The sequence below is a fragment of the Gavia stellata genome, chromosome 11 (assembly GCF_030936135.1).
Source record: "Gavia stellata isolate bGavSte3 chromosome 11, bGavSte3.hap2, whole genome shotgun sequence".
NCBI lineage: Eukaryota > Metazoa > Chordata > Aves > Gaviiformes > Gaviidae > Gavia > Gavia stellata.
The window spans coordinates 5,837,840-5,859,625 of NC_082604.1; the positions used below are offsets into that span (position 1 = coordinate 5,837,840).

At 45.2% G+C, this 21,786-nt stretch overlaps 1 protein-coding gene across 1 annotated transcript in view; it reads right to left on the reverse strand.

Moving 5' to 3' along the window:
- Positions 1 to 21,786, reverse strand: part of GPC1 (glypican 1) — a 212,294-nt gene that overhangs the window by 24,751 nt on the left and 165,757 nt on the right. The window contains exon 3 of the mRNA XM_059822727.1: positions 3,194 to 3,585. Coding sequence (XP_059678710.1) covers positions 3,194 to 3,585 — 392 coding nt within the window. The remainder of the gene's footprint in view (positions 1 to 3,193; positions 3,586 to 21,786) is intronic.

A 21,786-nucleotide genomic window follows, 5' to 3' on the forward strand; every position in this document is an offset into this window, starting at 1 on the left:
CAGCACAAGGCCTTCACTTGTTCACAAGAAGCTCGGAGTTGCACCCAACACTATTTTTGGGCAGCTGCCAATCTCACAACCAAAGAAAAGGATCCTAAACAAAACTGGGATGTTTCTTTTCTCTTGCCCCAGCAGGCAGCACAAGGTGCGCATCCCTGGGGGAGCCCCTTCTCTGTGTGCCCTGCACTGGGGATTTTGTGGCTGCTGCTGTTTTGGTAGCTGCTACTTCACATAGATGATGAAAAACGCACTTGGCATTGTGCAACTTAAACGAAAACCTGCAGTTTGTGCTGAAAGAATAGCTACAGAACCACACAACCTGAACGTGCACACGGAGATGCTGCCCCAGCACCCCCACGCACGTGGGCCACATTGGTAACCCCTAAGCCTGTACCGGGGCAGGGAGCCAACCTGCACATCCGTCCCTGTCCCCGCCGCTCTGCCCGGGCTGCGAAGAGCCGCACCAGCTGCGTGTGTGCCCCGGGCCCCCTCCCACAGCCGCTGTGCAGATGGCAGCGCTTCCGCCGCTGTCAGTGTGGGGCCACGTTGATGGCAGGAACCATGGCATTAAAAGCTTTAGATCTTGGTGTCAGAGCCTGCAGTCTGTCAGGGTGACTTTGCCTTAAAAGCTAGGACGGCCGTAAAGATGAAAAATGGTTTTGCCATTTTCTCCCCTGCTGCCCTCAAACTATTTCTCCCCAGCAGGATGCAGAGCGCCTGCTCCCAGCACACCGCTCCCCTTCCCACCCCTGCGCGCCCACCAGCCACCGGCCAAGGGCTGCCCGAAACGATGGCTTCCTACGAGACTGGGCAACCGGAGGCTGGGGAAGAAATGCCCCTTGGGCACAGCGGAGAAGCAGCAGGGTTTAAAGAAATCTCACAAAATCCCTGCCTGTAGCTGAGGTGGGGCAGGCTCTTCCCCATTTTAAGACAGCCAGAAGATCTGGCAAACAGCACCAGTCTTTCTCTAGGATGCCCAGTAATGCAGACTCTGCACAAGGACCTGAAACAGCGATAGGATACAGGTGACAAACACTGAACTGGAAGTGTCTGAGCAGCTAAATCCAGGAGGGTTTTAATAGAAATCAGTAGCTTTTCTGGGATTTGCAAATAAATAAACCCAAAGTAATCTAATTTTTCAGAAGGCCAAAGCTAGGTCATTTATTTCTACACGTCCACTTCCACAGGCTTTCCCCAGATGTCCTGACCAAAACTCTCACCACTGTTCCGTAAGAAATTCCAGCTCAAAGAGTTCCTTTTGAAGAACTTTGCTACCAGCTGATAGGAAAGTCGAATCCCAGTCTCTGATCTTAATAAAGGTCTTATAAACTTTTTCCTAATGGCATAAGTATAAAGCAGCGTAAAAAATGACCAAATCCAAAGCACCAGTTGTGGATTGTATTCAGCACTTCACCTCCATTTGGCACTAGTGTAAATCCACAGTTGGTAAAGGAAAGTGGGTAAACGAGGTCTTTTATTTTAGACACAGCTGAGGGCTACCAGGGCATCCATAAAATGGACTTCCCACCTCAGCATTCTCACCCCCTCTTGCCTGAAGTACTAAACCCATTCCTCGAGACAGGGGAAATGGGCCAGATTTGGCCTTCGTTACAAAATCAGCTCTCAGGAAGGCTTTGCTGAGGTTTCCCGACTCAATTAATGCAAATTGTGCTACAACAGCAACACGCCGGATTAACTGCAACCCCCGGGAGGGCTCTTGTGAGAAAGGAGGAATGGCTGGGACCCTCCTGGAAGACCCTCCATCCTGGAGGAACGGGTTGGGATCCCTTGGGAGAGGAGGGAGGCAGAGGGAAGAGAAGGATCTGCGGCTGGTTGTGTACCCTACATCCATTTTGATAAGCGATGCCAAAAGAAGGAGGAGAATTCATAAAGAGGGGACCAGAATCAAAATCCAGTGAGTTGGAAGCCTACATGAAGGTGGGGTAAAAATATGCTGCATGTTGGTATCTCAGGTCCTTCCCTTCCGCTGATACCATGGCTGCAGTTGCCCTGCTTTACCCACCAAACTTGGCTACAGGCAGAACCACGCACATCGAGCTGGAACTCTCTGCCATTCAAAGGATTTATGAAAAATATTTTACTTTGGTCCCCCTGAAATCACACCATTCTCCTCTTTTATCTGTCTTAAGTGTCAGGAGAGTGTGATGTTAATGAGATGTACAAAGGGTTTTGGGAAGTTGAACAGTTTTATAGTCCCACATTGATAAATTAAAGCATTTGTCACTGTTACCACATTAATGTTTCTTCCTGAGATCAAAGCCTGGATTTGCTGTATCAAATAGTACTGTCCTCTGCTATGCATTACCACGCATTACCTTCTGAGGAAATTAATTGCGATTCCATATTTTTACATTCACAGTTTAATCTCGCCCCGATTCTCATACCTGTTGATTGCCATCTCCAGATGCAGTATGCAAGTCATTTTTTAGTATGGATTTTCTCCTTGCTACCTGTGTGAAAGCCTGAATATCTTGTTTCAGGACAATCACCACTTTCTGGCTCTGAAAGGCTGCTTCTGCAGTAAAGAATACAGACAATTTCCTTCCTCCTCAAACCCTGGATTCAGTCATGTTAATTTACATTTATATAGCAACTTTCATCCCTGAAGATCCCAATGCACTTTACAAACTCACCCTCTCTGTACACAGAAGCTGTACAAATATACACGGCTACATAAACAGACACAGCAATCCCATCACCGCCCGCTGAAATACATCTCTCTGCGTGTATTCCCAGCACACTCGTGGCAAGCCAGCTTTGCACACCCTACATCATACCGCCATCAAGGAGGAAAATAAGGCAGTGTGATTTAGAGGCGTGCCATTTCCCTGCTGGAGCAGCACGAGGAACCTAGGCAAGAAACAGAACGGCTTTACAGCCTGGGCGACTGACATCTCCTTGGCACTCTGCTGCATAGGTTAAAATGAGGTAAAGACTGATTTGCAATGAGTTATACCTCACTTCTGCACTATCGGTGCCTGTAGAAGTCCAGGCTTGCTGCTCCCTTCCACTGCTGGGTGACCCTCAAGCAGTTTGTTTTACAAGACTGAAAAATACCTGCTTACTTTGTAAAGAAAACATAAGAGGAAATAAATCCCCCTCTCCCCAACAGCAGTAGTTGACTGGCTCCTGCCAATCTGAGGATACAGGAGAAGGAAGAACCCCAACATACCTGAGACACCTTTTTGACCACGTCGCTGCCCACAAGAAAGCCCTGCGCATAGGAGCGTGCTGCGATGAAGGCTCGGGTTGCCTTCACCTTCAGGTCCCTGGGAACTTCCCCAAAGGGTTTGTGTTGCTCCGCATGTTTCACCATGCAGTCCAGGTACTCATCTGTGATATAGTACTGGGGATTCATCAGCTTGAAGAGCCGCTCCAGCAAGCGTGTCCAGAACTCATTGAGGGCCTCTTCCAAGTTGATGTTGGAGCCCCGGTAATAGCGGCGTAGCTCACTGTACAAGTCCTTGAAGACCTTCATGTTTTGAGTGTACAATTCTCCATACATGCTTGGAAAAGCATCATAAAGGGCCTTTTCTGACTTGTTCAACAAGTCCTGGAAATAACCTGAAGAGAGAAGAAAAAGGAGACGGTGATGCATCAGTAGGATAAGCAGGAATCCAACGGGCTGCCCTGTTTGGCAGCACAACCAAATGCCCGGAGAAAAGAGAAGGGCCCTAACAGAGCTTTCCCTACAACCAACCTTACCCACACTCTTGGTCTTGAGCCTTAGCTGAGAAGATTGAAGGAGGAATCCCCTGCTGCCAGTGCCAGAGAACCATGGTCTGGGCCTCTCTTCTGGCAGCTTCACCTGGAACCAAAACTGAGGCTCTTCTCAGAGCGTGTTTCCCAAGGACTCCTTGCATTGCTCCAGCAGCAAAAGGTCACGCTGCTACTTGCAGAACCCTGTTTCCCCCAGTCAGTCCCTAGCCAGGCATCACACCAGCCGGGACTCATGAGCAGTGGGTGGGCATGGACATGTCCAAGTAGCCTGCAGAAAACCTACAGCAACCCCATGTGGTTATCACCAAATGCAGTTCTGCAACGTGATCGCTGCCTGACTAATCATACTGAGCCATGTACGGAAACTGCTACAGAAGTCATTCCGACATAAGAGTTGTTGACATGGAAGGTGCTGAAAATTTTCTTCTGCACTGCTCATAGTGCACATGATGAGCTCATACGCACAAGTTAACAGAGAACATTTAAGGGCATGTGCCAGAATTCAGGCACACGGGGGATGTGCAAGCGACTCCTGGAGCCTGGATCTTTACTCGTAAGGCAAGAGATGCAAGACAACTGCTTGATACAGTAAGAAAAGTTTGTACACAATAAAAAATGCCAAGCAGCTATTAAACCACCATGTTATACTTAAGCACATTAATAGCAAACAGAAGTAATTTTTGTATTTCTGCCAAATCATACCATGACAGAATTATTAGTGGACTCAACATTAAGGCTCCAAATAGCGATGTCCTTGAGTTAGGCCTTAACATTTAGTCCCTGAACACATAATTTGTTTTTGGCCAAGCACTAAGTGTAATCACTGGCACTTTTTCAGTCTGCCTAAATCCACAGAAGAATCATGTTGACATTCACTGCGCTGGGGCCAGCACGTGAGACTGCCCCTCTAAGCAGTACACAACTGTATAAACCCCCACTGACTTCCAGCAGGCTTTAATAACAACCTGGACACACAGGCGATTTTCAGGCTAACACACAAAACTGCTTTATGATGAAAGGAACATAGGTGTCATTAATCTAAGGAATTTCTGAAACAATTGAAGAGAAAAAGTAAAGTGCCATAGTGTTACTCATAGGTTTTCTTTATGGAACACATCAACTGGCATTGCTTACATATACCACAATTTGCTATAACTGCCAGCTATCGTCTTAGGAGACACTCAAGCCTGAATCAAGCACCATCCGCTTCTGGCATGTAAGTTGGCACTTGTTAAGCATCACTAGAAAACATTCTAAACATACAAGGACTCCTGGATGCTGCTCAGGCAATGGAGGTCCATCCTGTAACGACTGCTGTTAGAGTCAGACTAGTCTATCAGGATCATCATCCACACCAGAATGAAAAACGGACTGTTTGCATCCTGATTTTGTTTGGGTATAAACAACTAAATGGTTTTACACCCTAGATTCAGTGGTTGTAGAAGTGACAGAAATGTGACTCTCTTGCTACACACAGCAGGGTGAAGATGACAGATTCGACTTCTCCCTTACCAACATCCGTAGGTATTTCCATCCTCCCGACTGCCAGCTACCTTCAGTCTCTCTGAGACTGCACAGTGCGGAACTCATAGCAGGACCAGCCTGATTCGATTTATTGATTTACATAAGCAACTTAAATGATGATTAAAGTCAGTGAGAGGAAAAATTATTTAAATAATCATTTTCATTTCAATTACATTTGTACTTTTTAGGGCCTTTTTGAAGCAAACCTGATTATACTATTCTTTAAATCTAAATTACTACTGGTTTTTTTTTGTGATATATGATAAGCTCTAGTTGGAGGGAAACCATTATTCAATTAAAATCAAACAGCATGTATTTAGGTACATAAATTAACTTCACTGTGCTAGGCATATAGGAAAAGAAAGAAAACCACCTGAAAAATGCATATTGCATGTACAAAGCTTTATTATATGAAGTATTTTTTGAGGGAACAGCACTGACTACAACTAAACACCTTTAAAATTTTAGAACTAGTAAAGCTCATTTCCACAGGTCTTATTTTCATTCACAGACTGGAAGGGCCATACAAGCTTTCCTGCATTAACAATCTCTCATTGGCTTCTCAGATTTGAATGAAGCTAAAACTCAACAAGCTGATCGAACAAGTGCAAACACCCTCTGCATCTGCACCACGGGCTGCTAATACTGAAACCTCTTGTGGCATTTTAACAAACTGATACCGAGCATTAATAGCCTGGCTTCCTCCAGCCATAATCATGTACTACTTAATAGTTTATAATGTTATTTAAGTGCTTTTAAAAAGGTCTTAGCAGAAGTTTGGTTTAATCATGCAGAAAATAAAAGTGTGTCATCTAAAATGTTGAATAAAACCTGTGGTTTTCAAGGGTACCTTTGGAAGAAATTTATTCTTATTTGACCTGACCTGGTTGGCAGTTTGTATCTCCAAACATTTGTACCGCGATCCCTCCATCTCTCAAATGACTGATCCTCATGTGTTTGTCCCTCTCCCCTAGCAAAACCAGATTTCGTCCTACAGACACCAGTGTAAGTGTGCTGCCAGCAGGCTGTCAGGGCACCTAAGCCACCTATAAAAGTACCTTGTAATGGGGGGGCAGTATATGAAAAAAGTCAAAAGCTGATCCCATCAACGAGTACTTTGCTAAAGGACCTCAGTTTAATAAGCAGAGACAACTGCAGCATGTCTTGTCCTAACAGAGCTTATCAAAGCCTCTACTCTTGAATCTCAAGACAAGGGGCGATTCGACCCCTGCCCTCTCCTCGTGGCCCTAGCGTCCACGTCCCAACTCCTGTTCCCCTGCCCCGGCTGCCAAGGGGAGCTCTCTGCCAGGGTAGGACAAGCTTTCTGCAAAGCCTGGGGCCTCTCATCCCAGCCCAGGGGACTCATTTGAGTCTGTATCTCCCTCCACTCCAACAATTCAGCCCTCGCTAGTCCCAAAGACAGTGGGCAATATTTTCTTGTGACAAAATTATCACTATGAACCGCAGGGTGCTAACACAGGTGAGAGCTTTCATTTTACCGAAAGGCCTCATCTATACTGAATAATTGTACAATATGTAATTAAAACCTGGCCAGTGTTACTGGTACACAGATAGCACCCATCCTCGTAACCATGATTCATCGCATCTACGCAGCCTGCTCTGCTGCTGCAAAGCGCTTGAGTATCCCCCCTTCTAGCCACGGCTCTGTCCCCAGAGTAGCAGCTGTGTGCACCCACTTCTAGGCAACTTTGGCTACTCCACCACCAGGTGAGAGGCTGCAAGATGACTTACAGCTTGGGAGTTTCTCATCCAGCATTTCCCTCCCGCCCTAGCATGGCACATGAGCACGGGCAAAGGAGATCACAGCGGGGCAAGCCCATGTCAGGGTTGCCGCAGCCCCGAGCTCCCAGCCCGCCCCGTCTGGCACTGCTGTGAGCTGACTTGGGGCGGATCCTGCTGCAGCATCACTGTTCCTTGTTGCATGTTCACCTTCCCCTGCAGCATCTCCTGAATGGGCTCACTCCTGGGCTCACAAGCCAAGTAGACAACTGCCAGGCAGCCGATTTGTCCTGGCAGGACACTTACTTGGGTCTGACTAATCCGAGGTGGCTTCATTTTTCTGTTGCTACAGCTTTCCTACCTGTACAACGAACAGAAATAGCATTCACCTACAACAGACACAAAAGACAAAGTTTCTCTGATGCTGATATCTTAACGTACCACTCCAAGCGTTGCTGGTTACCCATTCACAATTTAATTAAACTGAGCTCAAACTCTTTCTTGTATAATCAGTGTTCTTTTCTCTGTGACAAGCGACACTAACTGAATAAATTGCTCAGCAATCCAGGTATGACATGCAGCTTGGCACTTACTATCAGGAGGAAGAAAACACCAACAAACGCAGCCCGATTTGTCAATTCAAGGTAAAATGACTTTCTTTGTATCGCTACCGGAGAAACAAGATGTATATCTTTCTGTCAAAAAATTGGAAACTGTTCTCAAAAAAGTCCAAGCTAATTAAGAGTTGATGAACTGTTACTTCTCACTTAAGTGAGAGAACACCAATTATGGTTAACTTGTTTGTGGCTGGTTCTCAGAAAGTTCTTCTAGATTTCACACAGTGAGAGAAAAAAAAAATCTACATTATCTAGGGAAAATTAATTAGCAATTAAGTCTCAATGTGTTTGTGATGAATAGCCGACCTGGCAGAGAATTTAAATGCATGTTTTGCAGCATTAGAAGGCACTAAGAAGTGGGGTTTGTCAAGAGGGATGCACAGAAGCTTGTGCTAACTGCCCTGGTCCTCACGATCTCAGCCTGCACTGCTCGTACACTTAGCACAGGTATCTCCAATTAACACCGCATCTTCTCCTTGACACTCCCTGCCTCCTGACATCCAACCTTTTAATGCATTTAGACATGTGTCATAGGCTAAGGATGTGCAGGGCATCAGGATAAAACAACTTGCTGAACCACAGTTCAGGCACCCGTCCTTCTTGGTTTCAGGTAGAAGCAACTATTTATTCTAGCGGAAGCACCCCATTATCTGCCGCCATGGTGGGTGGGGGACCCTTAGGTAACCTGTGTGGTTGGAAACCTCTAATAATACAGCTGTCCCACTATTTCTATAAGAAGCTAAAAATAACCAGCCAGTGGGTCCATTTGGATTTATTAACTCTCACTTGGTCCACCACTGCTGGATCTGCCCTGGCTCCCAAAGGACAATTGGAATGATTAGCTCAGGCAGGGCGCAAGCACACGGAGGCAGCTTCATCCAGGTCACATCCTGGACACATCCCTAAGGCGTCTGAGCTCTGCTGACACCATGTTCTCCAGGCCAGCAGCAACCGGCTCAACCTATGTCTGCATTCATGCACCGTAGCATGTGGCTTCGTTAGCCTCGGGAACGGCAGGGATGGAGGGAAAGGGCTCATGAGGAACCAGCGCAGGAGCTCTAAAGCCCTCGCTTGCTCCAGAAGTCACTGCTGCACTCCCATTTCTGGGAGCAGGTACTCAAACACCTGAGGTGGCTCTGCACAGGGCCAGCTTCCCTCTGAAATGATGCCTTTGTTTCCTCTCTGAGTCACAAGAAAGCAGTTATGTATTTTCTGGACCCACACTGAAAAACCACAGATGTTCTCAGCTCCTGCCAGGCTCAGAAATTTTACAATGGAAGCCAACTAGCCAGAGATACCTTCCTGCGAGTCACCTGCTAAACCCATGACTGGGCTTCCCCTCTTTCAGAAAGTTTTCTCAAAGAGCCATTGAACAAGTGAGTCCTTCCTCGCCGCTGCCTGCTAAGGGCTTCGCAACGCTGCAAAGCCCAGCAGGCGATTTTCTAATGCCAGTAATTCAGCCAAATCAAACTCAGTTTTCCCTGGGCCAATGAAAGGCACAGCTCCTCAGTCGAGGCTGTTCCTACATGAAACATCACCTTTCACACTCTTGCTGCAAAAGTATTCAAAAGAAAAAAAAAGAAATGAGAGTCTGGTTTTTTATTATTAATATTGCCTCTCGCTTCCAGGCTCAGAAACAAGACAACCAGCTTTGCTCAAATGAAATTTGCCTTTTGGCAGAGCCCAGGTCTGAAAAACTCCTGCTCAAATACAACAATGCCAGGAAGTTATGAGCAAAGAAATGAAAAGTTTTACAACTGAGACAATTCTGCAACTGCTGTTTCTCTTGCTATTGTGGTGACAAAAACGGACTTCTCAGAAAATTAAGTTTTCAACCAGAATCTATAACCTTTGCATTCAAAAGAGATTGTAAATCCCCACCCATTCCCCTGCTTCACAGCTTCCCAGGGTTCACAGCTCATATTTTCACAGTTTCCACATTTTCACAACTCTGGATTCAAATTGGGAAGCTGTGAACAGCAAGGCAGGGACCGGCAGTTTCTCTCTGAAGATGGAAAGGTTTGAGTTCCCCCTTCCTCACCTTCCCCCCCCAGCACCAAGTACTTTATCCAAGCTCTTTGACACTATTTGATCACTCAACATCTGGAACACACTGGGGTTTCTTCAACTAATATAATGATGGACCAGGAATGACGTAGGGGGGAATTAAGAGGTCACTAAAGGAAGAACATCCAAATGCTCTTTGGGGATGCAGCAGATCAGGCTTTCTTCAGAACCCATCAATTTTTAGAGACATACTAGAAAAAATATGAGAATTAGAGAAAGGTGACTGAATTACTTTTGATCTGAATATTATTAAAGCCTTAAGCAGAAAACTGCAGTACAAAAAGCCTTAGAAACAACTGGAAAAAGTAGTACCAGATCGGAGGAGATGAGGAAGGAAACCACATTGCTCAGATGATGCCATTAATTAAAAAAATCAGATTTTTAAGAAGAAATCTGTTCCTAAAGGCTGGTTTAGCATTAGATGATTGCATTTGGTGAAGACTCTGGGCAACCACCTCTACCTACATCTAGAAGTCAGTCGTAAGAGGAGGGGAAAGGCATCAGGGTGCAGGGCTCCAGGAGGAAGGAAGCCCATGGCAGGCGATACCTCCAACCCTTCACTTTCCCTTGGAGCAGCAGAAGCAGCACGCAGGGCTCTGCGCTGCCTCCACCTTCCAGCTCCACGCTCTCCCCTACTTATTTTCTTAAGAGCAGACTGCTCCACCCTGGGACAGCAAAATTAAATTTTGCTTATGCTTCTGAAAAGCCTTGAGTAGTCCCTGCAGGAACTCCTAATGACTTGTGCTGCAACCATATAGTGCAGCAGTGCTCTACAGCTGCAGGAGTGTTGGCTTCGTGCAAATGCTACAAAAGTTTTTCAGCAGCGGGGCAAGATGAAAACTCTCTGGCTGGCTGGACAGCATTGCATGGCAAGCTAGGTTTGTGGTCCAAGGGCCTTGCAGTGCAGCCGTAAACTGCCAGGACAGCCGGAGGTGGGGACAAAAATGTGAGAAGAGAGAAGTATCAAATACTGTATCGTAATTTCTCAAGTTTGAGCAAGCACATGAGCCTGTGGTGGAATTCACGCAGGGCCAGAGCCATGGAGCGCCTCTGCAGCTCTGAAGGGAGACCGAGGGAAATATGCTCACCTTTAACACTGCTATTGTGTTTCAAGACGACTGGATGAAGAACAGGAAAGAAAAATAAGCTGACTCTGTAGTGTCCTGTACAGCAGTAAAAGCAGGGAAAGAAATAGTATGGGGATGCCTGCTAGAGCAGAGCTCCCTCTCGGGGCCAGCCCTGTTGGTCTGAGGCACAGTATTTTCCTGGGCTGAGCTCCCATTTAATACACTGCTGCACAACCTAATACCAATTTGCTTCTCCAGTTGGTTTTAATGCTGTCCTTGCAGTCAAACTACTATTAGAAGAGAATAATTCAGCAACAGATTTAAGCCATTAAAATCCAAATCTAATGCATTCATGTCTATTTTATTCACTTCAGCAAGTACGGTGATATTTTATTTATAAAATTGTTATTACTCATTATTAATTTAAGCACGACCCATGCCTGTGCTGAAGATCTGATACCAATACAACAGCAGTGACACGCTCTGGTTTGTACCTTAGCTGGGTACTGCCAAAGGAAATAACCACGGTAAGACCAACTGGCTTAGGCTCCACGTGCAAATAGCCCTGCATGTAGCAATCCCGATGGCATTTTCCTTGGGAGATACCTCTCTCCTCCCAGTTTCACACTCCTGTGAAACAGTTTCCTCAGTCCTGATCCACCCTGGAGAACGCAGTCCCTCCCTGCGTATTCTGGATCACTCTCCTCTACAACGTCTGTCCCATGTTACACATCGCCCCTGTTTGGTGGCTGTGACCTAAGAGGCATCATGAGAAACCAAGACTCAAATTGCAAAAAAGCCCAAACAAATGGAGATAAAATTAGCTTCTACCTAGAAAGCAAAGGATGAAGAGTGTGAACAAAAGTGCCAGGATGCAAGATTTGTTATGCTTTTAGGTAGCACAACTTCTAAACTTTTAGGATTCTCTCCAAACAGCCACTTTGCATTTAATGGGGAGCCAAATACCTTTATCTGGTTTCTCCTCTGCACTCTGCATCTGGAGGGTGCTGAGAACAGTGTAGGAACATAGGACTGAAGAGATGTTGTGGGTCAATGGGACAAGTGCCAGCTCTGCCGTGCTATCATCCGATTTAGTACTCTCCTAGGCCTTCTCAGTGCCCAGCACAAGAGCAGTTAGAGATTTTGCCCTCCCTGCTTCTACTGAAAGGCTGGTCCAGAACATCTCCTCAGGTGGGTGGACTCCTTTTCTTAATTTCTGGTCTAAGTTCATTCTTTATCCACTTGGTCTTTGCCAATGTGGTTCTACAGTTTCAATAGTTGTTTTTGTTTCCTGATGTTCAGGCTCTGAGATGTTTATACACAAAGTCCCATATTTTCTCAGCCTCCATGCTGCCTCGCCCCTCTTCACACCTGACAGACTCTCCAGTCCTCTTGATCGTTCCGCTACCTTTTCTCTTCACCTCTTCTGGTTGGCATTAACTTTTCTTAACTGTGGGTGGTCAGAACTACAAAGAACATCTCCTTTTCTTCATTGGAAATAACACTGTGAATACTGCAAGGACTACACTTACCTTTTTAAGGAATGCATCACATTAGCATTTCACAGACTTTCTGCCACCAACTGGTACGTCCCCAACTCTCTCCTTTGCTATTTCCAACCAATTAGTCCCCAGCTGTATGCCTCACTCTGGAATACTGAATTTCACCCTATTTCTATGATGTTGGTTGTCATGGTTATCCACCATTCTCTTCAATAGGGACAACTTTTCCCAGCACTGTGTCATCAACTAATTTAATGAACACCTTTCTTAGAATTTGTGCCGATCTTTAATGGGGTTGTTAACCAGGCTGGGCTCTAGGCCTGTCTTTGACAACCACAACTGGGACCTCCCTCCAGCCCAGGAGCTCTTCTTTAAACACAATGTATTGCTACCTCCCCTTTAGCAAGTCCTTCACGTGATAATTCCTTTATGAATTTCCATCTTCTTCAGCTTAATTAACTACTCAAAGCACAGATGCAAATGCCTTTGAAGTCTCCTGAGATGAGATCAGTTGATCGAACAGACACACCACGAACAACAGTGAAAGCAGATAGTTGTCTAGAATTTGACCTAATCTCTACAACAGCTGGCTTTGGGTAAGAGCAAAAGATGGCCTACCTTGAACTGTTTTTAGACTGGGATATACATCAGACAGCCGGTTTCTTTTGTTAGGAAAAATAAAAAAAAGACCTTTTGAGAAAACAAAGAAACTTCTTCCTGCAAAAAAAAGTTGCTTTTGCATGAAAATCTCTTTTGGAACATGGCTCTGCTAGTGAGAGATCCAGGGAGGAAGCACTGCCAGTCGCTCAAAAGAAAGTGCACTTTTTCTGCCAAGATTCGGATAACATTTTCATACTTTTATAATGGAAGCTTGTGCCCATTTGACACTGTTTTGAATGGCAGAAAGATGTAATTATTTGCATCTATTTTTTTATCCCGCATATTCTCCCTCCCCTGTTTCTACAATTTGCCAAGATAGTTTGCTTTTATCTAAGGCAAGCAGGACAGGATCCAGCTATCAGAGGAAGGGAGTGGAGGACGTTCCCTGGCTGGAAAGTTCCCCAGAGGGAAGAGGTGACCCTCACTCGAGGAGCAGCGGGAGAATGGATATTCTGCTTCTTCTCCTGGTGAGTACCATACAACTACTGGGGGCCCAAGGAAAACCACCCAAGGTGACAGTGACAAGCTTGTGTATCATGAGCACAGCCACCAAGACCCTCCCCAGCCCCAGCAGCAGCTCTCTCCGAAGCACGGCTAGTGAAGAAACCACTTTAGACTTTGATCATCCTGATGCACTCTGCATTACCTTCCTAACGTCTCTCGGAAACAGATCTATGCAAACCTTAAGACACCGCTGAGTTCAAGTTCATATAACAACTTTGCAAAGACAAGAGTCGCTTGGGTCTGGGGGGCGAAGAAGACTAAATAGTCTGTATGATTGGCAGGACATATAAGCAAAGCCTGTGCGTACGCTGCAGCGTTAACAGGAGCCAGCATTCCTACGCTGGAGCGCCTGAGCTCGCTGCAGTATTCCCTTCTGCCTGGCGGAAAAGTAGCAAGGAGGGAGCAGGAGCAAGTGGCACGCACCTGCTCGGAAAGTGATTCCAGGCGCCACACAACACCCTCGCAGACCCCAGGATATTAAATGCCACGAAATATAACACAGCTGACATCCAAACCATTTGCCTGGGTAGCTCCTCTATTGTTTAGGCTTGAAATTTCCATGTTAGGAAGCCTGCTGCAGTGCAACACCCGGGGCAGGAGGAGGGGTGCTCGGGGCGAGGGCGGCCCGGCGGCCGCTCTGGGCTGCACATGTGGAAGCGCAGGCGTGCTGTGTGTGCGGCCATGCTCCAAAGGTTGAAATGATTGAGCAGGGGTCGGCTATTAAGATGTGCCAAGGTTTGTGTGCGCAATGACAAGGTCAAACGGCCTCCAGCGGTGCGTGCAGGCAGATGGCCCCTTGCACATGCATGGCTGGAAATATTCAAAAGTTGTATGTGACTGTGGCTCTGTGTCCGCGTATGAGACTGAAAGACAAGCTGCACGTACACTAGATTTTTCACGTTGTTTCCCCAAACTTGGGCCTCCATCAAATTTCAACTCTGTTCCCTGTACATCTCTCAAAACCGTTTTTTGATTGAAGCCTATAATCCAACACAATGCAACAAGCCACAGAAATGCATGTCTTTTCTGGATAGTCTGAATATTTACATATGAGGCTATACCGGGTCACACCAAAGCGATACAGTCTGGAGTTACAGGCAAGTGTGCAACCTAGAGGCAAGGCAATACTGCATACTTAGGAAAGACACTAACAACAGGACAAGGGATGATCTTACCCCTCAGAACCCATCCACTAAAAGGTTTCCTGGCCCAGCCCCTATGTTTAAGAGCCACTGCTGGTCACCAGCTTCTGTGGACTTGGCAGACCCTTTTTGAGCTACACTGCTGGGCTCTTGCAATGAGCCCCACATTTAGTTACACTTTCTGGGGAAAAGTTCTTCCCTCCCCTGGTTTTAAATATCTTCAGTACAACAGCTGTAAACTGAAGAAATACAGTACACTCACTCCTTATTTGCCATCTCTAAGCGTTTCACAGACCCCTATCATACCTCCATGTCTTTGCCAAGCTGAAGAGTCTTATCTATAAAAAGTGACTGTGTTCTTTCATTTTCTTTGCCATTACCCTTTTCCTCCTCAGCACAGGCTCCTTTTGCCAGTGTATCGAGCTGAGATGACTCTTGTGGTCCGAGGTCTGACGCTCCATGCTGAGGAGCCCTGTGCTCCAGCCTGCCTGGCGGAGAACAAAGAGCCAGGCTGCAAGGTCCTGCTGCAAGCAAACCTGCCACAGGCTGAAAGCCCTTGCAGATGGGATTTGGTCTGTTTGCATCCAGGGTGGGATAAGCAAATACAAGAGATGTGAGTCTTAAGATTATTTTCCCCATGTGTGTTCCTGGGATCTGAGCTGGCAAGGGATTTTAATCACGGCTCCTTCTAAATGTATCTGTGCTACAACTACAGACTTGCAGCAAATGATGAACTGCAAGTATTGCCCCAGCAGGCTCTTATCAAACAGATTTCACCGCAACCTCTCTGCGAGATAAGGACTGGGGGAAGGCGTGTGGGTGGGATTCATCAAACAGGAGTAAAGTCTGATCTGGCGGCTTAGTCCTCAGTTAAGGAAGAAAAGGCACCTCCCTCTAGCATGAGCTGAGCTCTTCTTCAGAGCCGCTCATCTCTTTCTACAGACTGTAGTAGGAGCTGGGATAACTAAGCTAGAGTAGGCTGAACTTTTGGATAAATGAATTTTTGCAAGATGAATTCCACTCTCGTTTTTTTCCTCTAAGAAAGCCTGCATTTAAAGGCAAACCAACAAGCATCATAGCTATCACTGACAGGAACATGAAAGGTGGTAAAAGTAATTGCTAATACTGCCTATGCCTTTCCAGATTTATTCAGTAAGACCTGAAGGGCTCGATTTCTCTAACAGTAAAATAAACTCAGAAGTATCTTACAATATTGAGGGTTGCTGGCAGTTTTAAAAGGTGTGATATACACCCTCAATAAATGCACAGTACATACCTATACAGCAGAGGTATTTTTCACTCCAGAAAGAAAAGTGTTCCTTTCCTCCAGCTGAAATAAACAGCTGGTTATGCAGAAGCGTGCTCTCCCAGCTGCAGATAAAAGGGAGATGGCCAATGTAACCTTCCGACGCCCCGGCTGCATGCCCACATACCGGGCCCGTGACAAACTGCCGAGACATGGCATGAATGAGAAAAGCAACGGAGTCGTTCAGGAGATGCCTGTGCAGGTTGTCACGTTTTCAACACCACCTCCCCGATCAGCCTCGCTGAGGTCGAATTTGACTTTCCGTCTCTTTCAGCAAGCGCCAGACAGCTGCCTCTTCGCCCATTAACCTGCCAGAGCACAACACCTCAGCCTCCTTCCCTTGCCTCAAATACACGCTGCTGAAGGCTGAAAATAATTAAGCCTTTACAGCTTTCAATACACATCTTCTAACTTCTTCCTTACTTATCAAATATACCATTATCATGAACCAATTTGTTACTAAGTCAGGCTCTTTGCAGTAATATTTTAATTGGGAAAAACATCAGGGAATGAGTATCTCTTTAGAATTAAATGCATTTCATTGTCTCTGCAAAAAAGCAGAGGAAAAAATCCCATGGTTTGTGCCTATCTTTGACATTTTCCACGTTCAAAGAGGGACTTATGCACTCAAGCATCCTCACTGCATCATTTTCAAGATCAAAACTCCTTGTTCAAGTTTTCCAAAGCTGTAGGCTTCACACTGTGGCAGTGGGACAGAACTGACTTTGGCTTTTTATCTTCTTCATTAGTGTTGCCCTCCGCTCAAAATGGCCTCTAGACAAACTATTTATTGTTGGGTTAATTAGATCATTTGAACCTATGCTTGGGACTGCATTTTTGCAGTATAGAGTATCTAATACATATGGTCCTTGGATATCTAAGTATCTTGAGTATCTGACACATGGGCTTTCCCAAAGGAACAAGGAGGAGAGAAATTACCAGCTGTGTGGGTAATATTCTAGACAGGCAAAGTTCCTGTTATTATTGCAGGAGTTTATCTAAGTCTGTATAAAGCTCTTAATCTCTAGTTTTCTCTCTTTCAATGCCATCAGAAAGGAACTTTTCCCTTTGTAAAAATAATTTGCTTATGACATTCCCACCCATGGAACCAGTATGAAAAGGAGAAACAGGTAAAGAGGAGAGAAGACAGCTACTGTTAACAGGCAACCCAAAGTATGCAATATGTATGTGTATCTGACAGCTGGAAGTGCTAAGAACGTACACATATACGATAATACGCATGTCTGTTATTTGAATAATAGGCAAATTAATATCAATTGCTATTTTAATATAGCTGAAATAGAGCTATATTATATGCAGCTACCCTAAAATAATAATAAGACATTACAACACACTCTCAGAAATTAGGAAAAGTCAGAAGGATGGTGGGTAACACTGCGCACCCTCAGCCCTTCAATGCATGGGGATTATACTGGGTATAGCCACGTGGTACTTCCTTCCCCAGAGGACAGAGAAGTGTGTCCTCTGCCCAAATTTTAGGTGTCTGCTTCAAAAGAAGCAAATTTTATCAATTGTGAAGGAAAAGGAATTAATGTTCCCTCGCAGATATTACAATAATAAATCCAGTAGCAAATTTTAGTTCCCCTCCCATGTGATGGCACCTGTTCTGTTAAACACTGCTAACTTTTGACCTTGTCCAATGATAAAAACTTAGATATAGCTTGATTTTCAAAAATCCTGAGCATCATACAACAACTTCTATTTTAAAACACAAAGTCACTTATAAAGCAGTCCTAAAGAGAGATTTAAGCTTAGCTTACCTACCCCCTTTTTTTTTTAAAGTGGTTTTTTTGTTGTTTGGTTTTGTTTGTTTTTTTTTAAAGGCTGATAAGCATATACGGGCCTATAGCCATGCTGGGATAAAACCACTGGATTCTCTGTCTGAGCTCGGGAGCCTTGCCTGGCTGGAACCCACCTGTGACCCCCAGGCAGTGCTGGCTTTAGCCAAGGAGATGCAGTTGATCGCTCAGCGAATGTTAGATCACAGAAAACCCAACAAGTAGAAAGACTTCATTCAGCCCTGCTGCCTCTTTGAACGGATGGGTAGATGAAAATGTGGCACCACACCAGGAGGTGCAATAGCTCAAGTGTCGTAAGCCTTGACTTGGTGTGGAAAGCCTTATGAAGAAGATCAGTTCAAATCTAGAATGATTCAAAATCCTGAGACACCACAAGCTATGGACAGCTAAGTTGTAAAGGTAACTGGACTACTACTGAGTAACTACTGGCTGATTTCACTGCATTTCATTGAGATTCACAAAAGTAAAAGACCTTGTCCAGTATTTAGGCCTTTTTCAATTATGTCCGAATATATTTTCTAACGGGCATAAATAGGTACAAAACACAATTTTGTTTGTTTGTGGACTATACACATGTTACGTGTTACTGGTTTGATTTATTACTTGTGCAAAAGTCTTTAAAGTAAAATCACATCATGACTGTGACCAGCATGGAAAATCTGCCACAAAATCTATTTGCTTTCGAAAATTGTATGATGGAGGAGGCCGCTGTTCAATCCTAACCATGGCTTGAAAAACCCCCTGTCCTCCACCTGCTCACCGACACTGTTTTCAGATGAGGCACAGTAACTGAGTCAATGTTCCCAGTCCAACAATTCGGCTAAATCCCTGTGGAGAGCCACACAGGCTACACCTGACAGCGGTGCATAATGCAGCAGCGATCTATAACTATGTGGCTAGTGGTCAATTTGCACCCTCTGCCTTCACTCTGTATGAACAGGACAGACAGGAGACATCAGCTTTTTCACTGGCCCATGTGGCATCTTCACTCTGTGTGAGCACTGCAAACCTGAACCACCATGAACAAAATATACTCCCTATTTAGGGGCCAAAGTAAAGCAAAGCAGAAACCGATTTCTGCTTAGGATCTCCTACCCCTTCAGATCAAGTGTGCTTCCCTCAGCCAGGGATGACTAGCAGACCAGCAGTCATCTCCACAGTATTTTTAGACACTTAAACCTCATCAGAACATCATCTGGAGGAAATACAATTTTGAAGGCTTGGGAAAGAGTCTGCAAGAAGTTGAGAAATGTCTCTCATCTCCCATCCTCACTAATTCCATTTTAAGATGTACGTATAATACATATATTTATAATTTATATGATTCAAACATAAATCACCTTAGAATTTGCAAGTGTTACAAAACCTTGGAAGACAACCTGCTTGGGCGCCTCGTGCCTCTCAGGACTATCAGCTGGATACATCAATGACTGAAAACATCTGCGTCTGCCATGGGCTGTCATCATGCTTACAGAACAGAGATCAAAAATGCGTGTTAAAGAAAATATTAGCTGAGAACCGGAATACTAACCGCACTCTGACTGCAGCTATGCTTAGAAAAAAAAAAAGAGAGGAAACTACATGTGCTCCTTCTTTTTACAAATTCATTTAAAACAACTAAAAAAAGGCTTCGGTTACCCTGACATGCTGGCACTCTCCTCCTGCCTGAGTTGGGGTTTCTGCTGCTTTTGAAGCATCTCTGGCTCAGTTCCAAGTTTGAAGGATGGGAGAAATGGATACTCGTTAAAAGCATGTGCTTGTTCCACTTTACCCAACTTCAAACTTTCCTTTTTTTTTTTTTTCCTGTCGGATTTTATTCCAAGTACATTGCACCAGTGAATTGGACATGAGTAATAAATTCTGACCTCTTTTAAATGTTCTCCCACGAATTTAGATTGAAATCCTCATTGAACAGCTAGATAAATGAGTGCATTTGGTATGCATTTATGAGGATGCACAGAGATGTTGACAAGCAGCTGTCATTCACCTTTTTCTCTGATCACAAACACTTGGGGACAATCAGAGAAATCTCAGATCTGGCAGAAGATTTAGACCAGACAAAAGGAAATAGTATTTCAAACAGCCAAGTTATGGAAAACCCCACCCCTGTTACAAAATGTCCTGGATGCTGAAGACTAAAATAGACTCAAAAGATGATCAAATCAGAAAAAGGAAAGTCCATTTGGTGGACATGAAACAAAATGAACAAGACGTCCAGGGTAGCAGAGGAACCACAAAACATTCATGGGGCAGAAGGCACACAAGATAACGTTGGTGCTTCCTCCATAAGCAAGGGTGCACCTTACTAATTGCCCTTACCCTAATTATCCTGGGATGCTGTCAAGATAAGGTAAGAGGTAAGAATCAAAGCGAATTTTTTTCTCTGGGAAAAGGAAGTTAAGAAACCGGTCGCTAGACTCAGAACGCAGACCCACCGAACCGCAGCAAACCCGCACCGTCCTTGCCATGCACCGCTCCCCAGAGCCACCTCTGGATCCTGCTCGGCTCACCGGGGACGAGGCTCCCCGCAGCCTGCTACAGCCGGGACCCGGGGCTTGGACAAGCTCTTCTTTCTGCCACTGTCCCCCTAAACCAGAAGCTTCTTCCTGATGCAAATCCCCTCCTGTGACCTTGTTGTGCCTGAATGGATCCCCAGGGATCTTCCATAACCCAGAAGCTCAGTGATTAACTTAATTAGGATAGCAACTTATGTATCTCCTGTTAATGAAAAGCCATGTGATACACCACCAGATTATGATGTGTAGACGTGCTTTCTGAAGACAAGCTCAGACTGGGTGAAGCAGACCATGTTATAACCCAACTCATTAATAGACAGCTTGTCCAGGTGACACAGATTTTCTTCACAAACACACTGGTGGGTGAGACCTGAAAATCTCCTCTGCATGTACATGAATCCAAGTAAACCTACAAAGATGGCTTATACTACCACTGCAACGATAATAATAAATGCAGCTTACCGTCAGCCCTGGGCAGAGGCAAGAGCTAACAAGACAACCTGAGCAGTACCCTTGTTAGGGCTCTCTGGTAGGGAGAAGCTATCCTACGTATTGACTTTTCCATGGCTGTTGTGGTGGGGGGTAATTCAACAATTTGCCTTTGATTGCCTCAGGATGCTCCATCTGGGTTCAGATCAATGGCCCACCCAGCTGTTGCAGCTGAAGTCTGCTTTTAAGTTGCCAACTATAAACCAGTCATATAAATATCTGGTGTGCTCAGGAAAAAATACTAGTGGTCAAGTGATACATATTCCCCAGAGAATTTCATCCAAGTAAGCCAATTTGTGTCTGGAGGAACCAATTTTGGGTTAAGTTCTGTGAGCTTTTCAAAAGGACATCAGGGACTTTTCTGTGCAGTTTAGACAGGACAAAGCAAACCAAAAGACCTTTCCCAATGTTGAAGAGCTGTCCCAGCCCTGAAACGCTGCGGATGTGGAAGCTGCCCTCCAGAGGGGCCCTGGAGAAGGAACAATCCCCTGACTGGGCACGGTCTCACAGTACCTTTTCTGAAATTCCCATTTACACCATCTAACTGCTGCACGTAACCAACAACCTAGGGAGCTGCTTTCCTACACTTTTAATTCCCATTTCAACCACATGTTTGGCAACTTTCTGTTTATGCTGCTCCACTCTCTTTAAAAAGGGAAAAAGCAGCTCAACTCTTTGTTAACAAGGTAAAGGGCAATCTTACTTCATTTAGAGCTCCCTGGGTCCCTCTGAGATGCTCCAGGGCTCACGGCACAGGATTCTTCATGCAGAAAAAGAGTAAGGACCATGAGGAGTGGGTGGTACTTCCATCAGGAAGTCAAAGGCAAGAGACCCCCCCCGACATTTCACACGACAGATAACCAAACCTTCAGTCTTTGAAGCATTTGCCATTGCTGTTTTGATCTTTTGCCGTTATTGTTCTCTCACATAACAACCAGAGGAATTGCTCTGCGTGATGTCCACCTGGTCATTCTACCAGTAACACAGAGACGGCTCTTTTCACCAACTTATAGGCAACCGTGCAGATTAGACATCTGGAGGCACTAGCTGAGGTGAGATGAAACTCACTCCCAGTCTTCAGTCCCCCATTC